Source organism: Acyrthosiphon pisum, chromosome A2 (genome assembly GCF_005508785.2).
Source record: "Acyrthosiphon pisum isolate AL4f chromosome A2, pea_aphid_22Mar2018_4r6ur, whole genome shotgun sequence".
In the NCBI taxonomy this organism is placed as follows: Eukaryota; Metazoa; Arthropoda; class Insecta; order Hemiptera; family Aphididae; genus Acyrthosiphon; species Acyrthosiphon pisum.
Window position 1 is genome coordinate 81,650,931 of NC_042495.1, and position 15,278 is coordinate 81,666,208.

Consider the following 15,278-nt stretch of genomic DNA (forward strand, 5'->3'; position numbering starts at 1 on the left):
AGAAAGTGAATATCGTTGGTGTATTGGAGAGGTCAAAATTTAAATTTCTCAGTAGTTTTCAAAAGCGCCGGGAAAAACAAAAGACAAATTAAGGAAAAACGGGAATTTTTACGCAAAATCTGTTTTCGAGAAAATCGATTTTGGTTTTTGGTGTAACTTTAAAACAAATGACCGTAGATACATGAAATTTTCAATGGTTGTTTATATTTCCATTTTCTATACACGATAACATTTTAAAAATATTTTGATTTATTTTGAACTGTTTAGAGACATTTTCATTTTCCATTTTTTTTTAGTTTTTTTTCTAAAAATATCAATACAATTTTATTTGTTATTTATACCTATTATATCTAATGCAATATTTTCTAATGCTATTTAGAATTATTATTATTATTATTATATAGCTATTACTATTTATTAGGAGTCTAGTGACATTATGCGTTCTCTAGTTACCGGATTGGTAATGTTGGTCGATTTATTAAAATCACACGACACGAGGGTATTAGCAGCCGCGTGCGCCGTCATCGGAATTTTGGCCAAGGAACCCGAAAACTTGGCAATTCTCACCGATTACGATATCGTACAGCGGTTATCTAGTTTGGTGCACACGGTAATACATATTATTATACTGTAATCTATGTGTAGTGCACTAGTGCAATTGAAGTCGACTGTGATATTAACCATCGGCCACAATTTTTCATTTTGCAGAGCAATTCGGACCTCCAAGCCCATTTATCTCGTGCCATCGGTTCTTGCTGTTTATTAGAACGCAACTGTCACACGTTCGGTCGACTTGATGTAGTACTGCCCATTTCCAAATACATACATTCCAATTCTGATCTGGTCAAACAGAACGTTACGTTTGCTCTGCACGGTCTGTCCGGAGATGCGACAAATTGTGTGGCCATGGAATCTTGTGGTGTCGTTCCCGTACGATGAGTGATGACAATAAAATATAAATAATTATATTATATTTGGCTCGTATCAAAGGCTTCAAATACTTGAGTACAAAATACGCTATTAATTTAATTTGTCATTTATTGCAAAAATTTTCACTTGTATTTATTTTGCTATATACATCATAATAATATTTTATTCTTCGCCACAAATAACAATAATAATCTACGTTTGCTTGAATATGCTAATTAAAAAAAATACCACTCGTTATAACAGAGTGTAATATATTATAAATATAGGTACCTAATATTCCTATTTTCAAATACATAGATTTTGTATAGGTACCATTTATATTTTAAGGGGTGTCCTGTGCTTTGTGGCAATGCCAGCGTATTTAATTTTAAAACCGCTATTTTTTCTATACATTTGTAAGTTAAAGATTTTTTTGAAAATTATCTTTTTGAATTATTCGTCTTTGCGTAATATGTACAGTAAATTCATGATAATAGGTTTTGAATATCTGGGAGCTATGGTGATTTTAAATCTATTAACACTTCAAATTTTGTAAAATGGCCTGAGTATAATAAATTAATAACTAATAAGTAGGTAAAGTAGGCACTACTAGATTGGATATTACAGATGTTTTATAGTTTTGTTAAACTATTTTTAAGGGCTAATAACCTTATACCGGGTCGCATGAACAATCACTAAACATTTAATGAATCAATAGTAAGCTAATAGTCCTTTAAACATGATTTAGTGGCATATGATTGCCGATTGATTCATTCCATGTTATTGAACATAAATTATTTTTTTATGGAACCCAGCATTATAGTATAACATACATTTTAATAACTAAAATCTAAAAACTAGGTACTCATTTTAATTTGATTTAGATATGTAAATATTTTTTTAAAAAAAATCTGCTTCATGCCTTTATAGTATTTAGTAAAAAAGGTTTCAATGGTTTCCATTTGAAAAAAAATTGTTTTATTCCGCCACAAAATACTCCTGAAAATAATATGATCCTTAAGAAATAAGAATAATTAAAATTACCAAAAATTAAAATTTTAATAAATTAATTATTATAGGAAAAATATATGAATCACTCTGGATAATATAATTAAGCAGAAATCCCCGGGAGTAAAATCCCCTATATTGACTATTTCCCTGCACCCTATATTATGTGGCTTTGTGGATGTCCATATATTGCCCTCATTACTCGTAAGTTCATGTTTAATTATTTAAAGTGTTTATAGTACATATAGGCTCTATTCACGGTTAGGTATATCTTAAACCGTGGCTCTATTGTATATTTAATATTTGTATCCCTATAGGTATTAGTGTGTTATCCAGTACGTGCATTATTTTATCAACGTTTTTTAATAGCATAAATAGTTTTCTCGTGGACATTTTTTACTATTTTTAATTTTTTACTGGCAATAAAATAATTACTTTTTGTATACATATTACATATAGATGTTTTTGATAAATTACCTGTGGCAATTCAAATTTATTCTTTATTGACATATATAATTATAATAATTTTATCAATTAAAATTGATAAAACTTGATGATTTTTTAAATTAAAATATTTTTACCTAGCCAGTAACTTTTTCTCAACTAGTATTTTTTCAAAAAATCATATTTTAGATAGGCACAACTATTTTAATATATGGCATTTCTTGTTTTTATGGTTTTTCCAAACTCAAAGTAAATTAATTATTAGTTACAACTTTTGTTTTCATGTTTCTTAAGAATGTTAGAAATCCAATTTATAGAGAATATGTAAATATTTTAAAAAAAAATGAACTTATCTCCATTAATTATGTACTTTTTAAGTTAAAGCTAGCCGGATGTGTATATAAATAGCTTGCAGGCATGAATATAGTATATGCAAGGACAAGATGGCGAGACACTCTATAACCTATAAAGATAATATAATTCAAATTCTAAATACTAAAACGTTTATGAATCTAACAATATAGATGCTATATGCCTATATGGCTATATAGCTTCTAATAATAATAAAAATTCACAGACGTTGAAAAATAAATGTTGTACCTACGTATATGAAGACGTGTTGTCAGACGTCATTCGGCCAACCACATTTAGCAGTTTGCACAGAATACCTATAGATACTACCTATTCTATAATATTTATCATTAATCATAAAATACCCAGTACCTATATATTATATGCAAAATATGAAGACGATTTCTTGTCTACCTCTACAATGCGATACTGTACTATAATCACTATTTATAATCAATGGTTATGTACCTATACATGGCTACATATGTCTAAAGCACTGCTAGCATATTAGTCCCCAGTTACAAGTATTATATGTGGAGACCTTGAATTAATTTTAGAAACCATATTATGGCTATGAGGGCTGTGGCTGTTGGCTATTCGTTTGAAAATTTTTATTCAATTTTTATTCCGTCTAGATAAAAAAAAAAATATTAATTCATAGAATAATAATGAGTAGTGTACCTACCTAATTGCGTTGTAATTACAGTTTCTTATGGAGACTATTGCGTCACGAGATCCCGACGTACAGGAGGCTTCAGCTGGATGTTTGGCAAATATTCGTAAAATCGCTTTAAACGCTCGAAGATTAAAATGATGACCATTAAAATAATAGATTACAGATTACAAGACGATTGTATTATATATGACAACAAAAGGTGAAATCATTATAATATATAAAACATCATATTTTTATTAACAATATAGTTAACTTTGTTTCTTTATGTATTCTGTTAACTTTTTTGTTTCAAATATTTATTGCATCTTTTGCGATGGTTGTGTTTAACTATATTATGACTTTATGATGTTATTTTTATCTTTATTAATATGCAGATACCTACCTAATATTGTTATATTATTATATTTATATATATAATTGAATAATTCATATACGATATGAATATATTACCCCCTCACAACCTGTTGATATTTGATTATAAAGTACCTATAGTGTTATTATTTACTATTGTATTTGTGTATATAGGATTATTATTTATTATATGTATACCTATTTAACTATAATACAGTATTATAAATGTTGTTAATTTAATAGCGTGTCTTATTATTATTAAAATACCTTCAAACCAAAATAATAATAATATAAAATTAATTTGATAACTGTGCGAAATTAAATACGACAAAATAATCAAAAATTAAATGTTATAATAAATATTTTTGTTCTCTATAAAAATACAAAGTAAGAAAATCATGGAACGTTAAAAATAGAAAATAATTGGAAGTCATCAAGATCCTGGTCACGTGTATTGTTATGTGATGAAGCCATGATGGGCCATGTACTTACGACACACAATATAAATTATGTAATTATATGTACCTATGGTAAGCAAAAGTATTTTGGGCATTTTCGGTGGTTTCGTAAATAAATACCTACGTTATAATATTAATTAATTATAAGAAACTCAGGGAATGAAGTCTAGAAGTCTACAGTATCCAAGGGAGGCGAAAATATTGCTTTTCTGAGTGTGAACACGTAAATAACTAATAACCATATTACTAGGTACCCCCACAAGGTTTATACTTTATGACGTAGGTAATACAGTACGAATTATACTTGTGTTAACCTTGGTGCAGATACTTATTTGATGAATCAAAAGTAATCGACCGATTGTCCGACTTTTTAATATTTTGATCTAATGAGAAGTTATTAAATCGTAAGTTAAATTCCGTTAAAAGTTGCACTATTTTTTTTTACTTTATTAAAATATAAAAATAATTATGTTTACCTAATTAAAAATAACAATTTTACAAATGAATAAATATCAATTACAAGAATGCCTGAATATTTAGATGTTGTTTATTCAAGCTTTGAGAAGAAGACAGTATTATCTTAGGGCATCATAAATCATAATGACGCATAAATATATTTAACAAAATATTATGTCATACCTAACTTGAATACCTGTGAATTGTGATATAAAATAACACAATAGTACAATACTACATTAAATACCTAGAAAATATAAATAGTACCATATTAAGTTAAGAGTTATTAAAAAAAAAATAATATGTAACTTGATTTAAATATTTGACTTGTTTAAGCCATTGAAACAATCACTAATAATGTGTGCGTCAATAAAATCATAAAAAGTCTATATGTCTAAACATAAATATCGTATAATATATTAATATGTAATGCTGATGTAAAATTTGTTTCAAAGTTTCTTTTATCATATTATGTTTATTTAATTATATCAAATTTTTATTTGTATAAGTATTTTACTTTAAACGAATTGTACTATCGTTGAACTCCGTATACCAGATACGAGCTTATAGCTCAGTTGGTATTTGTAACAGCTATAATTTATGTGTTTCATTGTAATTATTTAATTGTAATTGTTTTGGCTGAATAAATAAATAAATAAAATAAAAATAAATAAATATTTAGAATTTATATTCTATTAAAATTTGTACTCACATAATCAACATGAATTGTATATCTATTTGAGAATGATGGATTTTAGGATGTTTTTTCGTTGGGCTGTGTTACTGTTTCTGACGATTTTACAATTCTTCCGAATGTCTTACGTAACGAAAGTACAAAAAAAACAGCAATCGTTGCAAACAACGCATCCAACCACTGCATTTTAATGACTTTCAGAAAATACTGCTAACTTTACGCCGCCTCCACACCTTCACAACAGTTTATACTTATGATTTATTTCTTCAATCTCACCTTTTGGTATTGAATATGATCGTCTATTTATGAAATTTCTCGTGGCTTATTATAATTAATTGTATTTTAAATCATGATAATTATGAAATAATTACCTACGCATTTGTACAAAACTACTTAAGTCCGATGAAAGCACTCATAGAATTTATATTTCACATGATTATAAATAATTGTTTCAGCGGGAACCTTAAATAGAAACTGTACGCAAAAGAAATTAATTCGAAATTATTTATAAAAGACCTTGCTAGTATTATCGTAACTCATATAATATAATATACATCATAAAAACTGTAAAATGAAACATAATAATTAATAACTAATAACATTATGTCAATTAAAAATTGATGCATTATTATTTACTATGCATTATTACGTAGTGTATCCTTTGTATCCTTTAATTATAAGAACTTATGTTATTTGTTTTTTTTGGTTTCTTATATTAATACTAGTGTGAACTGTGAAGTTTTACAAAAGGCCAAAGAGGTGGAATTTTCTTGGGATATGTAGTACCTATATGTTTATTGTTTATGAATTCATGATTGTTTATTATAACGTAGTTAGTTTTAAAGATATAAAATTCAAAACCTAGTCAATAAACAGTATTTATACCAAATTTAATATTTTTTATCAAATGTGTCTGGTATATAAATTAGAGAACAAATTCTACAAAAACTATTTTTAATTTTAAAAAAAATGATTTTAAATTAGAAATAAATTATGAATAATGTAATAAATATTGTTTATTTGTATTTATTAAAATTATCACGAAAAAACGACTATATATATGAGTGGATTTTTCTTTACTGAATTAAAATTGTTTTCTTTTAATTAAATTTCATCTGAGATGTCAAACAACCCTAAACGGATTTAATCATCAGAACCCGAGTCCAAAAAAAAGGTATTTCACGTGAATTAGAAGTATCTAAGCAACAAAAAGATAGCACAGAGCAAACTCAACATTTTTCAAAAGTGCCAGCTATGAGTAGGTAGTAGGTATTGTACAATTGTGTATAACAATATATTTTACAATACCAGCTATACCCATAAACTATAATGATATATTATGTTGTGTGTCAAGGGCGAGAAGTGAGCTCTTTCAGTCGCAGGTGACACACAGCGTTTATACGGCATGACAGCCAAAAACTGCCGAGGCCTTTCTATTTGCCCAAGACTGAAATTACCTCCTTGCACGAGCAACACATAGGTACTACTTTTTGTCACGCCCCTGCCCCTTTCAAAAACGCATCTACCAACGTTATCCATTAATCCATAATATAAACTTTTCTTGCTGTTCTCGGTATCTAGATACGGGAGCGACCCACTTACCCAGGAGCGTAGTCAAGATTTTTTATAGGGGGTGTATTACATTTAAATTTATATATATATAACGTTTTCTGCAGGGGAGTGTCCACATACTTTTCGTTGCATTCATATCAATTTAATAATAATATGACAACGTATTTTCCTTTTTTTTTGATATTTGAGGCACTTAGTAAATATTAATTTTTTTGCATAAATACGACTGAGGGGGTGTTATAACACCAAAACAAGTAACAACCACCCCACTTCATGTCTACGCCACTGCAGCACTTACCCCTATAAAAGCAGCTAGTATTTGATAATATTATTATAATTTGTAATTTTATTTTCCATCCATTAAAAAATCTTTAGAATACCACAAAAATAACAGATTCTTAAATTTAAGTATTAACAGAAGGTATTCAACGTATTTTATGTTCTTCATTACTTCAGTTCTAAAGGATAAGCAATTTTTAAATTAAATTATTTTTTATATTATGTTGACCTTTAAGTATAAGTACCTACTATACAGTATTACTTATTAGAAGATTCCGAATATTTATGCCCTAAAAAAATGCATAGTAAGTAGTAAGCCAAAAAAGTTAACTGTAGCATAAATAAACTGTTAAATAGCATGGCAGAAGTTGCAGAACAAATAATAATTGTTTAAAAATATTATATAATATAATTAATTTTTCAGTATAACTTTATGATCAATTTCCAGAATTTTACGATTTTTCGACTGCTCCTTTATGAAGATGAAAATTATACATTCGAACGTGATTCACTCGAACTTCTTTAACTTCAAATTGCGGATACCGCGAACTTTTTCCCCGAGCCCTAGAATTTCCTATAATTGTATTATCCTTGGATAACTAGAATTCTTGAATAACTCGAACTTTCTGGGCGGTACCTCCCACTTTGAGCTAACCACGTTCGACTGTTCTACTGTAATTTATTAAATTCACATACTATGGACATGTATTGACTATATTGGCGTATATTAGTTTTTAAACGTTGGGTCTAAAAGAGCAATGGCGTATAAATACCTACGTTTTTACCGACATTGTTATTTTTATTTTATAGGGGCTTACCTTATAAACAATATAAACCAATGTAATTATAAATAATTATAAATCTACACTTATTTGGGAATTATGTCCAAGCCCGGATTAAGGGGTGGGGGGACCATGGCTCCCGTGCCTCGATAGTTAGAATTTATTTAGGGGCCTCTAATTTGTCCATTACTTTTTTCGTTATAGTCTATGTAACACTAAATAAATCACCTAAAAAAATCGATGATTATTTAGCTAGGAAAATAACTTGTATATTATATTTTATAAATAAAGTGATACATTAATCATTATTTATTGCTATATGTGATATGCCTATATACCTAATATCTATATATTATTATATTTATTGTATCAGGTACCTAATATTAAATAATATACTATGTGTTCCGGGGTGAAGTGACCGGCAAACGTCATATGGAAGTATACCAAAAATTATGAATAAATACCTTTTAAAGATTGAATCTAACTTTTTTATTTTTTTAGCTATGGGCAATTAACTTTCTTTTTGCATATCACGCATTTTTTTATGTATCTTCAAAACTTTTCAAAATTTTGACGTAATTTTATTTTTATTTTAGAGCTATTTAATTGTCCTATCAACTGACATATGCAATTAAACCAGAAATGTGCTAATTATTTTTATTAAATTAAAAAAAGAGAAAAAATTTGGTAAAAATTAGTATTTGTAAAAGGAAATTGTGCATTATTCTAAATTATTTATTATTAACTATGAGTTTTTGATTATGATTATGATTATGATTATGACCACTACAATTTACCGAATAGTATAAAATTAAACGATTGACGACCAATTAACCTACTCAATCCTAGGAAAACTAAGATTGTGACGATTAACAGGAATATATTATGAAAATCAAACTTTCAAGGTATTCTAGGTATATTAATGTATTATTCAGTATAATTCAGTAAAATAACAAAAAAAAAAACAAAAAACCCATACGAACTAATACATTATTTGGAATAATACACGATTTCCTTTAAAAAAATACTAATTTTTGCAAACTTTTTCTATTTTTTTAATTTAATGAAAATAATTAGCGCATTTCTAGTTCAATTGCGTATGTCGAAGTGTTGATAGGACAATTAAATAGCTTTAAAATAAAATTACACCAAAATGTTGAAAACTTTTAAAAATACATAAACAAATGCGTGATGCCGTGATATGTATGGTTTTGATAAAAAAAATTAATTGCCCATAACTTAAAAAATAAATAAGTTATACTCAATCTTTGAAGGGTATTTCATCAAAATTGTTGGTATACTTTCATATGACGTCGGCTGGTCACTTCACCCCGGAACACATTATAATATACAATATACATTAATATATATTTTTTTTCATACATGGGCCCTTTTAAAACTTTGGCTCCTGGGCCTCAAAATGTCTTAATCCGGGCTTGATTATGTCCATGTCAAAACTAAAAATATGGTGATAAAAGTGTGACGTCATTGTTACAAAATTAATATTTTTTTTTTCAATTTTACAATATTGCGTAATCGTAAGTCAGAGTAACACCTGTGTATAATATATTTTGTATTCGCTCCTCAAAGGGTTAAGGCTGTCAGATATGCTCTTAACAAATAATAGTTATAATATTGATAAATGTATAAGTCCTATCTTCTACCAATGTAATAAGTAATAACTAATAACAATAAAAATTATTATTTGGTTCATTCCGTTTAAACAAATAAATAAATAATTAATAATATATTACTTGGTATCTACATAATATATTCGCTTGACTCCAAGGGACAGAAATAAAATCCTTTACAGCATGACGTAATGAATTAAGATTCAGTACACCACTCCCGTTCACACCTCGTGCATTAAGAGGACGTGATACCCGCATGTGTTGTCTCCGTCTTACAAGTGCGTAACATACCAAATTGTACGCTCAGCAGAACACGTGTAGCTCCGTTAATTTAAGAATTATAGTGAATTGACCTCTTATAAAATCTAAAGATAAGATTATTATCTAGGTAACCTCATATGCTTTTTAGTATATTTTAATTTTAACGTGAGTTATGAGTATTTTAAAATTGTAATTTTTTTATACATCTTAAAATACTCAAGACAACACATGCGGGTATCACATCCTCTTAAGCGCTTTGCCTAAAATATAATACAAACATATTATTATACCCAAGTACCCAACTAAGTTTGGTAACCAATGGTGGTATAATATGACAATATATATTAAATGTATATTATATTTAATGATCATCCATTTGGTTAAAAATATTACACAATATCAAATTGTAATACCTATCCATTTCGTGAAAAAATATCCACTTCATGAATTTTTTAATTATTTCAACAAGTATAGAAAAAAACTGTTTCCATTTCATAAACTGGATAATTTTTCATGAAATGGATAATTTCACCAAGTGGATTCGACATAGAATATTTAAAATTTTTAAAAATCAGATATTGAATAACTGTAATGCATTGTAGAAGAAAAATGCTCGGTGAATCACTTCTGTATATTATATTATAATTTTTTCACGGTACTTTTCGTTGGAACCTTGTTAAAAAAACCCACCCTAGCTGTACCCACCCATTGGATAATTACAGGCGGCTATGCGGCATATTGACTGTAATATATATAGATAGTAGTACCGACATCGAGTGCAGAATTTAAATATTTTACAATTTCGTACGACACGCTAAACATTTTTTTTTTGTGTCACGTTTATACTTTATACTTATAGTTTATAGTACGCCAAACACGCTGCAGGGTATAGATAGTCCGATTACATATTATATTGTAGACACAGTACGGTAGAACCGACAATAAATAATATACCATTTTACTATACCGCACATTTGCATATTATTATCATCGCGAACTGGGTCACCACCCGCTCTACTAAAATAAATAATATCGACGGGTGCTATGTGTATATACCGCGCTGGCTCTCGAAACCACATAAGTACATTTTATATTATGTTAAGGCGTTCCGAACACATTGGTATTTATATATTGTATAGCATTTTAACGTTTCTTGAAAATGTGTATTAGGTATAATAATATAACAATGTATAAAATATAATATTGCAAATTTGCGCTTATTACACCAATGCGCAAATGCGCTTTGGTATGATGAGGAGGTTGAAAACAGTAAATGAATGTTTCTTGCACTTCACCACGAATCTTATCGAAAATTGAGCACGCGCAGCATAATAATATTATCATGCCGTCGCGGTGGGTCTAATGAAAAAGGTATGAACATACATTTTGAGCGTAACGACGAAAAATAATATTATATTGTTTTATTGCACTAAGACAATACTTTTTTTTTTATATATATACTTATATCCTTGACAACATGAGCCATTAGGCTTAAGAGAAAAAAATAAATTACATAAATTGTATACTAAATCTAAGTGTTAACTAAACTTTGGTTTGAAGATTGGCGGCTGTGATGAATTTAATGATGTTGGCTATGGATTGAGATTTGAGGGTGATCGTTTAGTATTTCAACTAGTGATTTGGGCAGGTTGTGGCTTGTTCTGGTATTGTGGTGTGTTCAGCCATTGCAGGGGTGGATAGGCCCATAAGAAAAAAGGGATTTTCCCTGTGGGCCCCCGTCTATGTTTGTGGCCTGGGGACCCACTCGGGTCTACACTCTACACATTGTTTTTTTTGCAGAATAAAATATTCACCAAATAGGAATAGCTTAAATTTAAAACTATTCATTTTTTTATATAAATTATTAATACTATTAGGTACCTACTGTTCTTTTTAACAATATAATAATAATACCATAACTAGTCAAGAATTTGCTTACGGATATTTAACATAGTATTTTAAATTTTTATCGTTAATCGAAGACCGAAATATCCTCGTATGTTTCCCTAACCCTCCCCCCCCATAATATTGTGTTTTTGCAATCTTTTTTGGCCGATATTTAGTACGGAATTTGTATGAATTTGTACGATAAGACCCTCAATTTGTACAAATTTTTTTTCAAAGTTATACGAGATTTTGTGTGAGGGGGCTGTAGAAACGCTTCTCCACCCCCCTCCCTATTTCCAAAACTACTTATTTATGTGATACGTCTATGCAGATATTTAGTACAGAATTTGTACGAATTTGTACGACCTTACGCGAAATTTTTCAAAAAACCCCTTACAACCGAAAAAAGCATTTTCCTCATATGCCGTTTCCACAGCCCCCACCAAACTAAAAATACGTTTTCGCATGAAACATTTTATTTATAGGTAAACATGTGAGATTGAATATCTAATGCGAGTGAAGCGACCAAATTTTTTTTCAATTTGAGGGCCTCTTCAAATATTTCCCTGTAACATAAATACTACCTATCCACCCCTGTGTTCGGCATAGGTGCACATTGGGTTTGGGTTGTGTCTGCATTTTATTATTTATAAATGTTGGTTTTTTTTTAATTCTGGGGAACTAAGACAATTATTTTATGTAGGAATGTATATATAACATTTTATGAAGACCGAAATATCCTCATATAACCAAGTTGACAATTATTACTTTGCATGTATATAGTATAGCAAATCTCTGTTTGAGTGACGTTTCAATCGTCAATGTAAATCACCTATGCAAATGTTGTTATTGGCTAATACTTGTTACTTTTAAAAGTAAGCACTCATAATTGTTTCGAAAAAACATGTTGACGTTCTTAGAAATATTTTTTTTTTACATAGGTTTAGTCATTAATCACTATACAAAACTACGTTTTTGAAAAAAATATTATATTTTTTAAGTCACTATTTCGCTGAATGACAGCATATTATATTATTTTTAACATTATAATTCATAGCAGAATATTTTTCTGAGAATTTTAATGTATAGTAAAAATCGAATTTCAAACGAGTCGTTAACGAGAAATTAATTATTAGTAAGTTATACTTAAGTACCTAAGAACTATGTAGGTATAAGTGAATAAACAGTGGCGCCGAACTCTTTTTTTATTAAGTCTAACCACTTTGTTTAAAATATAGCCGATTGCTGGAGTTCCATGGGGCCGACGCCGAATGGCTATGTTTGCAATAAATTCACACCAGAATATGAATGATTAATTAATGTCTTAATGAAAATAAGGGTTAAATTAATGCTTATTTATACATTTTAGACAATATTAATTATTATATAATTGGTATAATATATAAATAGCTTCATTATTCACTATTCAGGTACTTTGTACACGACACAAATCAAATCACTTGTAATAACTTACTACCTATTTAAGGTATAACTTAAACATTTTAATTCAGATAAATATAATTGAATAAATGCGCAAGTATAAAATAAAAATAATATGATATAATTATATTGTTAATGGTATTAATAAACGAATTAATATCATTAACAGTAATGTCCATGTTGGTGAAAGTTGTTATAAACCAACATTCAGCATTTTTTCGTTTTTTATAGGGACTTGGCCTCGGCTGCCAGCCATTGACTGTTGTTAAAATTACATTTTAAATAATATAAAAATGTAACTACCTATTAAATAGTAAATATTATTAACTATTAACTATACATTTTATTTTTTAAGTTTAACTGTAATTACTGTAATAAGAACGTTTTATTTGTATTGCGCAATAGTGCTGAATTGCTTAAAACTGCATTTGAGTATTTGACTAATACCTTTTTCACTTTTTTGTTTGATTATATATTATAGGACGGATAACACAGAACGTAATAAAATAACGATTTTTTGTTGGGTACTACAATAAGTAAATTTAATGATGCGTATAGTCGTACAGAACAAAATATGTTTAAAGTTACATTTTTAAAGGATAATTTTTTTTTTTCAAAAAATAAGGTTTTGTATTTTAAAAAATATGGTTGTTTAAATTAACTGAACGTTTAAAGCCGTTGGAAAAAAAATAATTATTAACAGTTAACCTGTAGATAATGTATCGAATTTGTGCAGCAGCTATTTATTATAATTAGGTTCCTATAATAATATGTTTTCCTGCAATTTTTTATTACATTTGCGCCTTCTTAATAAATATATAGCGTCTTGGGTGAAACGTGTGCATTCGTGTATATGTAAATGCATTTTATATATTTTCAGGCCGTAAATCATGAATATTATTGGTAATTACTAATATTACTAATAGTTTAATAATCTAAATTATTCAATATTAATCCATTATACTACTAGCTGAATAATTCACCATTAAATAATAATATTATTGTTAATAGTTATAAATTGTTTAAGTACAACCTATGGCATTAAGTAATATTTCTATTTTTTACTTTCAAAAAATATGATTGCAATGTATATGTAAGCCTGTTATGTATTTATATTTATTATTTTATCAGGTATTGTTGTGTTATCACGTCCTAAGATTTTCTGGTAACCGATTCAAGTCTTTGCCGAACAATTTTTTTTGGATTCCAATTGAATGAAAATTGTATTGGTTGTCATCTTAATATTAACATGGTTATATATGAATTACTGAAATAAGTTGTTTTATGGACTTCAATGTATAAATTGTGATTTAAGAATAAACAATTTATATTGCAGAGTTGTACAAAAAAAAATTTGTGATCGGTATTTTGTATACCTATGAATCTATGATGTATGTAATATTTTTATCATTTAGGTTTGAGTACCTGTACTATGTAGGTTCCTATATTTTAAAGATTATTGTTAACTTCAGAATAATTTAGGTACGTTGTTATGTAGTATGTAAATGTACCTATAATATTCTGTGTTAAAGGGTCGATAAATTTATTTCCACATAATGGCAAACAAATAACATTCGTAAATTCAACTAATATTCTATGTGTTTTTACATATTATATTTATTAGCTAAGAAGGTATATAATGCCATATGCGCGTATACATATATCCTGAATATTATAATAATTAAATAATATGGTGGTTGAATTGTTTCTTATAATCACATTGCAATATTGCATATAGTTACAAAATATACATTATAACTTTTACTATTAGTATTACTTATTAGCTTAATATATCCCTATATTATCAATTATGATATGTAGCTGAATATATTAATTATTAATGAATATATTCAGCATTCACTAATTAAAATGTTAATCTTTTTTTTAACTTTTTCACTCAAAAAGTTGGTTAATTTCTTAACTAACGTAATAAGTTAGTTTTTCTAAATAATTTGAAAAATATAACTCTAAATTAAAGTCATGTTTATACTTCATACATACTATCCTATAGCAAAAGTTAAAAATAATAATTAATATTTATTTTATTAATAATCACTATTATATATATTATAATGATTT

General features: G+C 27.9%; 1 protein-coding gene across 2 annotated transcripts; it reads left to right on the plus strand.

Moving 5' to 3' along the window:
• The first annotated feature begins 378 nt into the window (after positions 1-378).
• Positions 379-3,777, plus strand: LOC100575510 (armadillo repeat-containing protein gudu-like). 2 transcript variants are annotated; one of them, XR_003839581.1, is made up of 3 exons: positions 379-610; positions 709-1,005; positions 3,419-3,777. XR_003839581.1 is itself a non-coding variant. In XM_003242452.4 (3 exons), the coding sequence occupies exons 1-3, from the start codon at positions 437-439 to the stop codon at positions 3,524-3,526; spliced, it is 504 nt and encodes a 167-aa protein (XP_003242500.1). In that variant the 5' UTR covers positions 384-436; the 3' UTR covers positions 3,527-3,777. The 2 variants fall into 2 exon arrangements, 1 of the variants encoding a protein (XP_003242500.1); XM_003242452.4 differs by having other exon boundaries at positions 384-610; positions 709-930.
• Positions 3,778-15,278: the final 11,501 nt, after the last annotated feature.

Excerpts from the sequence above, each read along its gene's own strand:
- LOC100575510 (XM_003242452.4), top strand. The coding sequence starts at position 437 with ATGCGTTCTCTAGTTACCGGATTGGTAATGTTGGTCGATTTATTAAAA. Across the intron at positions 611-708 it reads TATCTAGTTTGGTGCACACG|AGCAATTCGGACCTCCAAGC; the intron begins GTAATACATATT and ends TTCATTTTGCAG. Across the intron at positions 931-3,418 it reads AATCTTGTGGTGTCGTTCCC|TTTCTTATGGAGACTATTGC; the intron begins GTACGATGAGTG and ends TTGTAATTACAG.